The sequence below is a fragment of the Herpailurus yagouaroundi genome, unplaced genomic scaffold (genome assembly GCF_014898765.1).
Source record: "Herpailurus yagouaroundi ecotype Mexico unplaced genomic scaffold, PumYag 77, whole genome shotgun sequence".
NCBI lineage: Eukaryota > Metazoa > Chordata > Mammalia > Carnivora > Felidae > Herpailurus > Herpailurus yagouaroundi.
This window is the reverse complement of record NW_024412388.1, coordinates 33,646,559-33,660,541: the sequence shown is the minus strand read 5'-3', so window position 1 is coordinate 33,660,541 and position 13,983 is coordinate 33,646,559. Positions and strand designations below refer to the sequence as shown.

The 13,983-nt window shown below is 51.1% G+C and overlaps 1 protein-coding gene and 1 long non-coding RNA gene across 5 annotated transcripts in view; one reads left to right on the top strand and one right to left on the bottom strand.

Annotated features, from left to right (window-relative positions):
* Nucleotides 1–9,803, bottom strand: part of LOC121026972 (uncharacterized) — a 93,305-nt gene extending 83,502 nt beyond the window's left edge. For all 4 annotated transcript variants that reach the window (XR_005788516.1, XR_005788519.1, XR_005788518.1 and 1 more), the window contains exon 1: nt 9,215–9,803. This is a non-coding gene — a long non-coding RNA (uncharacterized LOC121026972). The remainder of the gene's footprint in view (nt 1–9,214) is intronic.
* A 101-nt stretch (nt 9,804–9,904) lies between these two features.
* SLC2A1 (solute carrier family 2 member 1) overlaps nt 9,905–13,983 on the top strand; it is a 29,514-nt gene continuing 25,435 nt past the window's right edge. The window contains exon 1 of the mRNA XM_040469880.1: nt 9,905–10,171. Within this exon, the coding sequence (XP_040325814.1) occupies nt 10,154–10,171 (18 nt within the window). The 5' untranslated portion in view covers nt 9,905–10,153. The remainder of the gene's footprint in view (nt 10,172–13,983) is intronic.

Sequence of the window (13,983 nt, the reverse complement as noted above, 5' to 3'; positions counted from 1 at the left end):
GGGGCAGAGAGAGAGGGAGACACAGAATCTGAAACAGGCTCCAGGCTCTGAGCCATCAGCCCAGAGCCTGACGCGGGGCTTGAACTCACGGACCGTGAGATCGTGACCTGGCTGAAGTCGGACGCTTAACCGACTGCGCCACCCAGGCGCCCCTGATATTTACTTTTAAAAATGGCATAAACATGCTTGTTCTGTAACCTGTTTTGTTCATCAAAAAAAAAAACCCTCTTGACTTTCTTTCCATGTCAATGACGGTATATGTCCATTAAACAACATTTTTAAAAAATTTTTTTTAACGTTTATTTATTTTTTTGAGACAGAGAGAGACAGAGCATGAACAGGGGAGGGGCAGAGAGAGAGGGAGACACAGAATCTGAAACGTGCTCCAGGCTCTGAGCTGTCAGCACAGAGCCCGAAGCGGGGCTCGAACCCACGGACCGTGAGATCGTGACCTGAGCCGAAGTCGGACGCTTAACCGACTGAGCCACCCAGGCGCCCCTAAACAACATTTTTAATGGGTGCACATATTTGCCTGGGTGCCTCCATCAGGAATCAAACATCTTCCTCCGCCCCACCCCCACACAGAGGTGAGCCCTGCCAGCCTGGTATGTGCTCTATGACCCCATCACCTGACTATAGCCAATCGGACCCAAGATAAACATCTCACCCAAACTGGGCTGATATGCTTCTCTTGTCTACAAACTTAGAATCAGGACCAGGAGACAGTCAAATCAGCCTGAGGGTCGTTGAAATGGTCCCACGCATATTCTGGCATAATCTGCCTTGTGGAGACATGCCTGTCTGGGCAGAGAAAGAAGAATAAAGCAGGGATGAGTGACACAGACCATCCCTGTGGCAGCCTCCTCGCTGATGGCACAGCTTTGTCAGCATCCAACTGCCTTTCTGCCCCTGGTTTGTGAGGCACCTCTGTATCTTTTAATAAATTCTCCTTTGTTGGCTGAAGTTGGCTTAAATATATTGATACTTGCACCCAAAAAATCCTAACAATGATTACTCTAAGGGTATAAGAAAGATGGGACTCTCAGGCACAGAGGACCTCCTAGGCCTCTGGGAACCAGTGAAAAGAAGAACAAGCCAAGATAGAAGAATATCGCCCCAGCACCTGCTATAAGCAAGGCTCTACCAGCCACCTTCCAATACCAGGTACAGAGGATGGAATGCAAGCTGCCTGAGGGCAGGGCTCCATAGCTGAGCAGTCAAGGCCCTCTCTTTATGCCATGGCCTGCACCTTCCAGCCTCAGCAGCAAACATCTATTGGGCACCTGCCATCTGCAGGTCACAGCGTTCAGGGCATAGATGCCCACAGATGCGTGGAGTTCTGTGCACGACTCTGGACAAGTCATTTCTACCTCTCTGGGCCTCAGTCTTCTCATCTGTACATAGGTTGACATGTGCAACCTGAACATCTTTCCAGCTCTTATACCCCTAAATCTAAGCCAGGGTCCCGGTCCCAGTGCTCCAGGAAGAAGGTACATATTACAAGCCCTAGCAGTGGCATCGCACCCTCCGAACACCTTCACTCATGGTCTCCTGGAATCCTTCTAACAGCCCCACAAGTCAGGGCTCATTAGGCCAATTTTAGGGTTGTGGAAACAGGAGACTCAGAGAGAGAGAGAGAGAGAGAGAGATGAAGCAACCTGCCTGAGGGCACACAGCTGCTGAATGGAAGAACTGGAGCCAAGTGCTCCCCTGGGAGAAGGAACAAATTACCCAAACTTTTATTATCATAATTTTAAAGATGAGAAAAATTTATATGAGGTACCCAGACCAGTTAGATTCATAGAGACCCAAAGTAATATGGTGGTTGCCAGGGGCTGGGGGTAAGGTGATGGGGGTGACTGTTCAATGGGTAAAGAGTTTCACTTCGGGAGGATGAAAAAGTTCTGGGGATGGATGGTGGTGATGGTTGCACAACAGTGTGAATGCACTTAATGCCACTGGACTGTACCCTTAAAAGCGGCTAAAATGGTAAATTTCATGTTGTGTATATTTTACCACGATTTTTTTTTTTTTTTTTAACGAGAAAAATGAGGTCTAGCAAGATCAACAGAATGGGTGTAGAGCAGTTTATGAGAGTTCTAGGAACAGACTGGGTTCAGTTCTCAGATCTGCCACTTGTTTACTTGCTTGACCTGGGGCACATTACTCGAGAAATGCGCCTTGGTTAACTTCTTTGTGAAATGGAGTGGGTCTGGGATTGGTTATAAGAATTAAAGAAGATAATTCCATGCTGAGCACTTAGCCATGCGCCTGGCACACAGCAAATTGTCATTACACATGACTTCTTTTTTTTTAAGTTTATTTATTTTGAGAGAAAGATAGAAAGCAAGTGGGGGGAGGGTCAGAGAGAGAGAGAGAGAATCCCAAGCAGGCTCCACACTGTCAGCACAGAGCCGGATGCAGGGGTCGAATCCACAAACCGTGAGATCATGACCTGAGCCAAAATCAAGAGTTGGACCCTTAACCGACTGAGCCACCCAGGCGCCCCACGCATGACTTTTTCTTATGACAAGGCCTCTCAACCCAGAGTCAGGAGGGCCTTGGAGGGTACCTGTTACAAGCTCCTCGTTACAAAATGGAAGAGACTGCGGCTTAGAAAGGGACAGTGACTGGCCTGAAGTCACCCAGCAGACCCGTAACACAGCCCAGCATGGCGGAACCACCAACCCTCTCTGAGTCCTCTGTCTCCAGCCAGCCCACGACACTTTTCCTTTTTTTAGAACTAAACTTCCATGGATTTGGGGCATTCATTTCAAGCCTCATGGAGGAAGGGAGGGTTTCTCTGGGCGCCCAACTGGTTTTCACTCTCCCCCTTCTAAAGCATGAGTCAGCTCTGGTATAAACGGTGTGAGTCAGCCAGCAACTCCTGATGAATGTGCGTGTGACTGCCAGGTGGCATCCAGGTGGGGGCTGGGGGAGGGGGGTGAGCACAGCGTGACACCTGCTGGGTCGAGGCTGCTTGCTTGGGGAATGAGCTGTCTGGATCCCAATCGCCGCACGGTGGTATCTGGCCATTAAGAAGCCCAGGTTTCATACCTTCGATTTGCTACCATATCCCGCCTCTGGTGTGGCGTTTGACTGCTGCGCGTCTCGGTCTCCTCAACCGCACTGCGGAAATCTGAATAAATCTAGTCTTGCCCTCAGCACAAGGTGTGAGGAGGACGCAAGGAATGATGCGTGGGAAGGTATCTTACACACTTAAAAAAAAGTTGCATCAGCATAAAGGGCAATGTTATTTTTCAGGAGAAACAAGTCTCTAAGAACAAAAGAGACCCCGGTCGGGCTGTTTGTTTTTCCTATCAGTCCTTGGGCTTCTCAGGGTCGCTGAGACGCTCTAGTCTTCTTGCTGGTCCTACCTCAGGGTGCCAGATTAATTCCTCAGACGCAACCTTAACAGAGAGTCTACTGGGCACGAGGCCCAGGCACAAGCTGATGAACCCTCCTCAGTGGCCCCCATAGGGTCAAGACTGTTCTGAGCTCCATTTTACAGAGACAAAACTGAGGCTCACAGAGAGAACACAACATGTCAAAGATGGGACCACTGGCCGCATGGAGCTGAGCCATAAGGCCAACTTCAGGACTGTTCCAGTGCTCTCCCTGTCTGTGGGCTTGAGGAGGAAAGCCCTCATGGCTGCATCAGGTCCCCTCCTTCTAACTCCAGAGACCCCCCCAGAAAACAATACGTGGAAATCCAAAGAGGTAGATTCCTGCCACCCTGACGTAAATCCGGCTTTGAGGATGTAAAACACAGTTATCATTTTTCAACTATTTATTATATACCAGTCACCCGACAATCATTTTCTCATTTCCTATTCTCAATCGGTCTTTGAGGTACGTACTAATATTCCTCTCATATCGAGACTCAGAAAGCCTAAGTAATATGCCCAAAGACACACAGCTAGCAGATCTGTCTCCAATACCTGTGCTCTCCATACCACATATCACTGACAGACTCCTCACTCACTCATTCATTCTTTGCTTCATTTATTTATTAAACATTTACAGCCTCTTCCTTGTGCTAAGCAACTAGCTGGACAGAGAGAAGACAGAAGCCCGAGCCCCTGCCCCAAAGGGGTCATTACCTGGGGAAAGATAAGGCTCAAATCATTGTAATCTAATTGATAAGAGCCAGACCCAGGTACATGCTTGTGCTGGTGTTGGGCCAAGTACCTGAACAAGTGCTGCTTGTCAGAGTTTTTATTTTTTTCACCAAGGTGCTAGAACTCACACTTACTACCTGATCTCGGTCAAATTACTTCACTTCCCTGAACCTCGGTTGTCTCTTTTACAAATGGGAGAGGGGCACCTGGGTGTCTCAGTCGGTTAAGCCTCTGACTTCGGCTCAGGTCATGATCTCCCGGTTCATGAGTTCGAGCCCTGTGTTGGGCTCTGTGCTGACAGCTCAGAGCCTGGAGCCTGCTTTGGATTCTGTGTCTCCCTCTCTCTCTGCCCCTCTCCTGCTCTCTCTGTCTCAAAAATGAACATGAAAAAAAATTTAAAAAAGAAAATGGGAGAGAAAAATATTTATCTCATCAAGGTCTTGTGGGAATTAAGTTAACTGGAATAATATTGTATCCATTCTTTCAACAACTATGTACTGAGTCCCAGCATGTGCCAGGTACTGTTCTTGGTGCTACAGATGCTAGGGCAAGTGGACTTACGTCGTTAAGTAAAACAAGGAAAAAAATTAATCGAAGCATGATGTACATACAGAAAAGTACAAAAATTGAAAGTGTATACAGCTCAGTGAATTTCTAAAAACTGGACACACCCTGTAACTAACACCCTGATTACAAAACATTCCCAGCCGGGTCAGGGCTAGGATATAGCAAGTGAGGCGCTCACCTCCACAGTAAAATTTAAGGCGGGGTGGGGGGAGGGGTCAAAAAGTTCAGTCATCAAGATAAACAATGTTTCAATGTGGTATTTTTCAAAAACTCAAAGTTAATGCAAAAAAATCCATGATGACAAAATATCTAAATTTTATATGAAGACGGGATTAGTAATGGTACCGTGTTGAGTCATATGAAAGCTCAGGGCAAAAGGAAAATGTCGGTAATGTTGATCCTGCCTTATACCAACCAGTCCCAGCGCTCATATCAGCTCCCCTCATAGTCACTGCCTTCCCTCCAAGGGTAACTATTATCCAGACTTCTAATCCCTCAGGTAAGTTTTGCCTGTTTCTGAATTTTGTATACATGAAATCACACTCTTTTGCATATGGCTTCTTTCACTCCACATTATGTCTGCGAGATGTAGCCATGTGTGGCATGCCTGGGAAAGATGTTTAAACAAGGGAAGGATGCAGTGGCTGGGCGTTTTAGAGAGACCACTATGGTGGCAAGTGGGAGCATGGATACACGGGGGTTCTAGACTGTGCTGGCTCAGGGCCAGCGGGGACGAAGAGGAGGGGGTGGAGTCCAGTGATATTTTGGAAGGACAGGGTTCTTAGGACAGGATATTAGGAATGAGAGAGAAAGAGGAGTCAAGGAAGATGCTAGGTCTCTGGCTTAGGCAATCTGGTGGATAGAGGAGCCATCTCTGAGGTGGGGACCGTGGGGGGTGGGTGGCGGGGGGAAGATGGATTTAGAGTTAAACAAAGTGAGTGCCAGGTAGGTACCTGTAGGACATTTAAAGGGCTCTCATGGAGGCAGCTGTACAGACAAGCCTGGCGCTCGGGAGAGAATGGAGAAGGAATATATTCCCTCTTTGTCCTCCAGCATTAGCGAGCAGGTGGTTGCCCCGATGAGAACGCTTGCAGAGATCCGGGGAAGGGTGCACGAAAGGATAAAGAAGGCAAACTGAAAAGTTCTCGGACAGCGGGTGGTTTGACCAGGTGTGCAAATTAGAATGAAAATATTAAAGAGAAAACTGTCCTGCTTGGCCCATCAGGCCTTCCTGGAGTCCAACACCGTGTTTACCTGCAGCCTGGGAGGATTTGAGTTGCAAAACATACTAGATTAGGGGCGTCCCGGTCCCAGCCAGGGCCAGCCCCCCTTGCATCAGCGGAGGCTTACTCAGCAACGGTTTTTCGCCTTTTCTCCGGGACGCTTGCCTTTAAAGGCAAAAGGAAAAAAAAAAAAAAAACCCTCTTCCCGGGCCTCCTTACTCTCTCGAGGCTAGGGGGCCGCTAGGACCGCCCTGCACAGCTCCGCCCGAGCCCACGTGCGTGCTCTCAAGCACGCACCCCGGCGCCAGCAGCCGCTGGGCCACCTGGCACCGCCCCTTCAGTCCCAGAGAGCCCTTCCTCCGACTGGCTAGGGCTGGAACTGCTTGGAATCAGACCCAGAAAAAGTCGAGTTCCTTCCAGAGCTAAAGGCAGCCTCCAGGGAACAAAGCTGCCAGTGTGAGCACAGCTTGGGGTTGAGGGGGAGTGGAGGGGGCCCTAAGTCCCTCCAAGCTGAGCACCAGGACTCCACAGCCTCCTTTCCAGCCTTCTTTAAAGCCTTGGGGTAGGGGAGGCTTGAGGGGAAGCTGAGATTTCCTTCGGTCCTTCCCCTGCTCAAAAACCCTCCATGGCTCCCCAACGCTCACTGAATAAAGTCTTAACTCCTATATCCTGGCATTTGAGGGGCTTTATGACCCCAGCTCTTCCATAGCTCCAGTTCTCCCTAACTTGATCTCCTCTCTCTCCCAAGTCCCTACGTGGCAGCCACAGGGGCTGCCTAGGAGGGGTCTGTGGTTTAGGCTGCACCTTCATGACCGCTTCCTGGCATTTGCTCATGCTCTCTCTTCCCTCACATCCCAAACTTGCAGGCTCAGATGCCATTTAGGCTTTTTCTCTGGTGTTACCTCTCTGGTTGGAGTTAAATCCTGTTTTCCAGGACTCAGCCACCCCCCAAATAAACTAGCCCACCTGAGAATCTAACCTCTGATTCAGTTAATAGCTTCTCATGAATTTACCTCTAAAAGGCAGCCTCTGGGGGGGGGGGGGTCATAAAACTTTTACAGAGAGAGAACACCCAGAAATGGAATTTCAAGCAGATAATGGGGGTCTCTTTGGGCAGGTATGATGAAGTGGGGTGAAGGTAAAGCTGTTTTTCTGACCACTCTGCTTTGTCTTCTAATGCTACCCTGACCACGGGAAGAGGATTTGATTTGACATTAATTAGTACTGTTTATTTGGATAAACTTTTACACATATCCATTCTTCCTCAGGCCAATCCAGGAGGAAATTGTTATACCTATTTTACAGATACGAGTCTTGAGGCTCAGAGAGAAGGGATTTGCTCAGTGATGTTTGGCAAATAAATTGCAGAACTGGGACTCAGGAGTCTGAATCCAGGGGTCCACCATCAGTCTCTGAGTATGGTCTAGAGATTCTTTCTTCCTTTTAGCAATTACTCTCTCTCTACCTGCTGTCTTTGCACATGTTCTTCCCTCTTGCAAGAATGGCCTTCCCTATGATCCGCCTGGTGAACTCATGTTCAGCCTTCTAAACCCTGCTCAGCATGCCCCCTCCCTTCCCTGAAGCTCTCTACTCCTTCTCCTTCTTCTGGGGTACAAGTTCTGCTCCTATGCACATTCTTATCCCTGTACACTCAACTTGGTATTATTGCTGTCCATTTCTCCTCTTCCATCCTTTCCAGTTTAGGGGCTCCATAAAGCTAGCAACAGACACATATGCGTCTATCCCTGGGGAAGTGACCAACACAGGGCTGGTCTAGAGAAGGAAAGGAAGCCTGATGGTGAGTGTGACCCATGGGCTGAGTGAGACATACTCACAGCTGGGAAGAGGCATGAACAATAGACTGAATGTGCTTGGAAACAAGGAGCTATGGAGAATTTGAGCAGGGAAGTGGCAAAACCAAAACGGTACTTAAGGAAATACTAGAAGCGTTGGCAGGAAACAGGCAGACTAGCTACTCATATGATCGTTCATTATCACCTGCCTTCACTCCTTCACCATGTGTCTCCACCACAGAAGCCGTCCTCAGGGTGCTCCATCTAGGGGAGGATAGGAAGGACCAGCAGCACACTAAGAAACACCAAAGGTATGGGGTGCCTGGGTGGCTCAGTCAGTTGAGCGACCTACTCCTGATTTTGGCTCGGGTCATGGTCTCATGATTCATGAGTTTGAGCCCCATGAACTCTCTCCCTCTCTCTCAAAATAAATAAACTTAAAGAAAGAAAGAAGGAAAGAAGGAGGAAGAAAAAGAAAAAGAAAGAAAGAAAGAAAGAAAGAAAGGAAGAAAGAAAGAAAGAAAGAAGGAAAGAAAGAAAGACGGGCCCAAGGGTAAAGAAGATAAAGATTCTCTCTTGGGGTACTCTGGGACACTTTCCAGAAGCCCCATTCCAGAGGTACTTTGTGCAGTCTGAAGCATTCTGGCACACTGAGGGGGGAAGTGGAGGGAATCGGGCAGAGGGAACAACCCGAGCAAGAGTAGAGATGTAGAAAATGCCGGTGTGGAGGTGAGGCAGAGCTGGTAAACTAAGCAGGCTGGGCCTTGCTTCCTCTCCGGCAGCATCAGTCACACAGGGCATGACAGTGAAGGTCAGGAATGGAGGTGAGACCAGAGGAGCAGAGGCCCTGCAGACAGCAGGGAGGGAAGGAGGATGGGGTGGTACAGAAATTGAAATCAACAGGACTTGGTGGCCGCTGGTACCTGAAAAAGAGGTACCCCCAAGCTTTCCAGGCTGAGCAGCTGGTTGACCACAGAAATAGAAGCCGCCAGCAGGTGTGTGTCCAGAAGGGGCCTGCTCCCCCTTCCAGAGCTCCGGGCCCAGCCAGGGTGCCCCCTCTGCAGCAGTGGACACACAGCCCGGAGAAACGAGTCATGTGGTCAGCTCAGCCTGCTCCTTTCCAGCTGAAAGTAACTTCTCTCTGTCCCTCCCCACAGGAAAAGGGACGCTCTGCCTAACCTCGGGACTTTGGACTGGGGGTCTTTGCCTTCACTGTGTCTCAAGTAAGACACAGTTTAGAAGAGGAAAGAAGGTGAAGTAATACCACTACCCCTAAGGAGGACTTGCTGTGTGTCAGCAAGCGCTGAGTACTTCATGGACTTATCTGGAAATTATAACTCTCACGACAGCACATGAGGTTGAAGGTGGTATTAATTCCGTTTTACCCGTAAGAAAACCGAGGCTCAAAGGCCAGCACGTTGCCTGGGATCATGCTAGGGCTGGTATACAATAGAGCTGGCTTAAACCCAAGGCCTCCTGTGCTCTTAGCGTTCGTATTTTTCACACTTACCTGTTGCCATAGACTCACATGTCCTGTCAGGAGTAGAGAAGACTTCACAAAGGAATGATGCGAAAGCCCAGAGAAGAGGTGGGTATGGATTTTCAGGCAGAGGGCCCAGCCCGTGCTAAAGCAAGGCTTGGCTGGCAAACAGGAATGTTGGGGGTGGACGGGGGTTAGGAGAAAATCTCGGAGCGAGACCTCCTGTAGTTAGTCTAACAAATACTTAAATAGCACTTAGCACGAAACAGACACTGTTCTAAACACTTTATAAATATTAACTCACTTAATCTTAACAAACCTATGAGGTGGCACTATTATTATCCTTAGTTTACGGAAGTTATCTGGCGGCGGAGTAAGGACTCCACAGAGTCCTCGCTCTTAAGCGCTACCCTACGCCGCTCCCAATTTGCCGTACAGCCGGGTACCAGCTCCACCATTTTGCTCTAAGTCCCTGAGGCTCAGAGAGGTGTGCACACTTATTTAGCGTCACACAGCGAGGGCGCTTCCTGGGACCCAGGGCACGGGCAGCGGGAGAGATCCGCCGCCAGAGCGAGGTGCGGACAGGGCGCCTTCCAGCCCTCATCCCCCGACCCCTCCCCCACCCTTGGCCCCCTCCCCGCGAGCCCCGCCCCGGACGTGCCCCAGGCCCCGCCCCCAGGCCCTGCCCACACACCCCACACACACCGGCAGCGCCAGCCAATGGCTGGGGTCCTATAAACTCTACCGTCCGCGCGCTCGAGGCAAGAAGCTAGAGGTAGCCCCGGCTAGCGCGGAGATCGTGGGCCGAGGGTCTTGGGAACGAGCTCGCCAGGGAGCAGTAGGCCAAACGACCGGAATCACAGTCGGAGTCTCGGAACCGGAGCAGAAGCCTGAACCGGAGAGCGCCGCCCGTCCGCCCGTCACCGCCCGCGCACCCAGCGCTGCCAGAGCCTCCGGCGCAGCGCGGCCATGGAGCCTAGCAGCAAGGTGAGTTGCGCGGTCGCGGCGCGGGCCCTCCCCGCCCGGAACAAAGGCGCAGACCCCTCCGACCCTCCGCCTGCCCGAACCTCCCCCGCCGCCCCTCCGCGCTGTGCGCCCGAGGAGGGCGGCGCGCCTCTCTGAGCCTTCCTCGGCGCTGGCCTGCAGCGCCGCGCTCTGCCGGGGCAGGGGACGCGGGTGCGGATGGGTTCGGGATGTGGCGGGCGCGAGGGCGCCGCGTGCGTAGTTGGCGCCCGCATTGAGTATCTGGCTTCCTTCCGGGGGCGCCGCGCCGTCCACGCGGCCCGGCGGGGCCAAGGCACCCAGGGCCCTGGCGCGGCACGTCGCTCACGATCTCCCCGGCGGAGGCCCCGCGCCGACTCCTCCCGAGGCGGGGGAGGGGGCTCGAGCGCGGCGCCCATTGGCTGAGCGAGCCGAGCCCCCGGCCCGGCCCCGGCCCCGGCGCGCGGAGGCGGCGGGACCCGCCCCCACTCGGCAAGCTCCGAGCCGGTGCTCCCCTTTCCCGGGGGGCCACACTCCGCGCGGCCTGCTGCTTGGCGCTAGACACGGCCTCGCGCGGTCCCGGAGCCAGTCCTCCGAGGTTCCGAGGCGGAGGGCACTTTTCTCAGGCCGGGGCTTCAACTCCAGGATGCCCGGCTCCAGGGCGGAGAAGGAAAGCCGGCCTCCGAGGCCCTTCTTTCCGCGTAGTGCAGGCCCCAAAGCTTTGCCAAGTACCGGAGAAAGGAGCTCCAAGGTGGCAGGTTTCCCTGCTCGGGCGGGGCTGGCGAGGGCCGGGTCGAGAGAGCACCCGGGAGAGTGCGAGCCCCTGGGGACCGGCCCGGGAAGGGGTCCTTAGCCGCCACGGAGAGAGAGGAGCGCACGCCAGGAGCCCGGGGTCCGGCGGGCACTCCGTACTCTGAAGAGATGTGGTCTCTTCCTCGGGGGGCGAACAACTGCCTAGATAAGATCCCTTTTTTCGTCTGTAAAGAGGCTTGTCCTGCAGGGGATCTTTGTGACTTTCCCAGAACGGTTCCTTTTCAACAAATATTTGTTGATCTCCTCCTGTGTGCAGGGCATTGTTTCTTCCCTCCCTTCCCCCTTGTATAGAGTATTTTCAAGTGACTTTTTAATTTGAAAAGCTCCCTCTTGAATTTTCCCAGCTCTTGGCAGGGGGAGGCACGAGGGTGTCTCCCCCCCCCCCGCCCCCCCACACCCCTTTTTTTAAAAAGTCTGAAAGGCGGGGAGAGGACTGAACTCTACACTGCCCTTCGTATGGGCTGTGGAGGTGTGAGCGGGACCCAGCGGGTCTTGCCTGGGCAGAGTGGCGCCTGACTGACGCTGGGCTGTCCTCTCAAGGGGTACAGACGATCTCCTTCATACCTGTTGAATCCAGACAGCTTGTGTCACCCCACCCTGGCCCTTGGGCTTGTGTTGAGACCCTGAGTCGGGAACCCCACATTCATGGGTGAGCCATTATGCTCGGATATGAATATAACAACATAAAAATAAAACAAGAATTGAGTTTTAGCTGGTGGTGAGGGCTTGAGACTTCAAGTCCAGATACTTGCTGTTTTATCTCAGGGCTCTGATAGGCCACTTAACCCCTCTGGGCCTCAGTTTGTCTTCTGTAAAAGAGAATGGGTTTTTTTTTTTTTTTTTTTTTTTTTTTTACTTCCTCAACAGTAAGAACTGTCCTGTTCAGCAGGACCTGGGTGTTTATCTGTGAAGTGGATAAATGAACATTCTGAGCAGAGACAGAAAAGTGCAGGAGAAAATCAATAGCCACTTACAGTTTACTAGGCTCTTGGCTAAAATACCATGGTGTCACTGACCCTCCATATAGCCCTGCTGGTTCACAGGTCTGGAGCTCAGAGAAGGGAGGTAATTTTCCTGAAGTCACACAGTTAGTAAATGGCGGGGCTGGATCTAAACCCAGGCTGGTCAGAAAGGGCTTTCATCTCCACTGCTCCCTTTATCCACAGCCTTTCTTGAATTTTGGGCTGAAGGGAGTTTGCCTAAACTCTCAAAGGCTGCCTTGTATGAACTGGTTCTCAATGCTGTAGCTGGTAGGTGTTTTTCATGCAATATGCTCCAAACTTGACTGTCTGCCCATCAGTAAATAATTTTGGAGCACCTCCTTCTCGGTGGTTTATTTAAAAATTCGTGTATATAGCCCTGTTACAATAGTAGAATATATGACTACATAAAATAGAAATTTAAAAAGACACAGGTGACAATTATGGTAAAAAACCACACTTTTTTCCCCCCTCCTAAACCCCGTATAGGTCATTTGTGTACATTCTGGAATAAAACTTTTTTTCTTTGGAGACTGCTGATTTGGTCAGCAAGCACAGCCCTTTTTTGTGCAGGATGTTAAGACTGAGGCCTAGAAGGGTTATGGCCCTTACCCAAGGTCTTTTAAACCAGGCGTGTCTGACTCTGAAGTTTTTGGTGTTTTTTTGTTTTTTAATTTTTTAATTTTTTAAAAATTTTTAAATAGCCTCTTCACCCACCGTGGGGCTCAGACTCACAACCCCAAGGTCAAGAGTTCAGGCTCCACCGACTGAGCCAGCCAGGCGCCCCTGAGGTTCTTTCTGCTGTGTTCCCCTTCATCTCCTAGGCACTGAGAATAGATTCAACTGACTTCCCTGTGTTCTGTCGTGTCCTCTGCGCATGGGGCTGAATTTAACTGAATGGGGGGACAGGTTGAATGCCTCCCCTCCCAGCCAAGGGTTCACTCATGCCCCCCCTTGGGCAGCAGGTGAGCCCTCCCCTGGGACATTTCATGCAGCCCTTTGTGAAGAATTCCTGGCTAGTTCTCTGTGGTGCCCTGGGTCTCTGCGGGATCTCTGCTATCTTGCCTTCCAGATGAAGGAGAAATCAGACATCTGCAGGGCTCCTCAGCTCCTCAGTGGTATGAAGAGCTTAGACTTTAGAAGTCCCGTGGATGTGGTTTTGAATTCCAGTTTAGCTCAGTTCCCTCATCTGCAGAGTGATGTAATGTTTTATTAGAGTGTCTGTAAGAATTCAGAAAAAAATGTGTCTGTCCCCATAAATGCTCCATAAATGTTCCTTGCTTCTTTGGACTCCTATGATGCATTAGACTTACCTTGGTCCCAGGTGACCTGTACCTGGGTGGTGGCCTCTGTCGAGAAGCCTGGCGTTCTGACAATGTGAGCTTTTGGGGAGCCCCAGAATCCCCAGGCCACGAGTGTTGGTTGGTTGGGTAAATCATTAAAGATCCCACTGACCAATTCTTCTGCAGCAGGGTTTGTTGGGAAGCCAGGTTGCAGAGGTAGCACCTGGCTAGGAGTGCCGGGCCCAGACATGGGTCAGCTAATGTGGCTGCGTTGTCTCGTCTGTCTCATCTGTGAGGGAGATATGAGCCACAGTTGACACCACCGTCCAATGAAAAGTGACTTTCCCAAGGTCACACACTGAGCCTCCCACTGCAAAACATGCTGCCAGCCTTTCTAGGAAGACATGAGAGGATAAAGGAAAATTGGAGCAGGAAGGGACTTTCAGGTGCATGACCCAGCCCTCCATTTGACAGATGGGGAAAATGAGGCCTGAGAAGGAAAAACTTGTCCAAGATAAGGGTGTCACAAAAAACTTGTGACGTTCCACAGTATTAAAAAAACAGATGCTTTTTCCACACCCTTGTGTTCTGTGCCAACCCTCCATTCACCCCAGATGAACAAGAATTCCCACACTCCAGGACTTGCCAAGCTCCTTCTGGGTACAGTAGGAGTTTCAAAGGTGGATTAGATAGGGGCACCTGGGTGGCTCAGTCAGTTAAGCATCTGACTCTTGATTTTGGC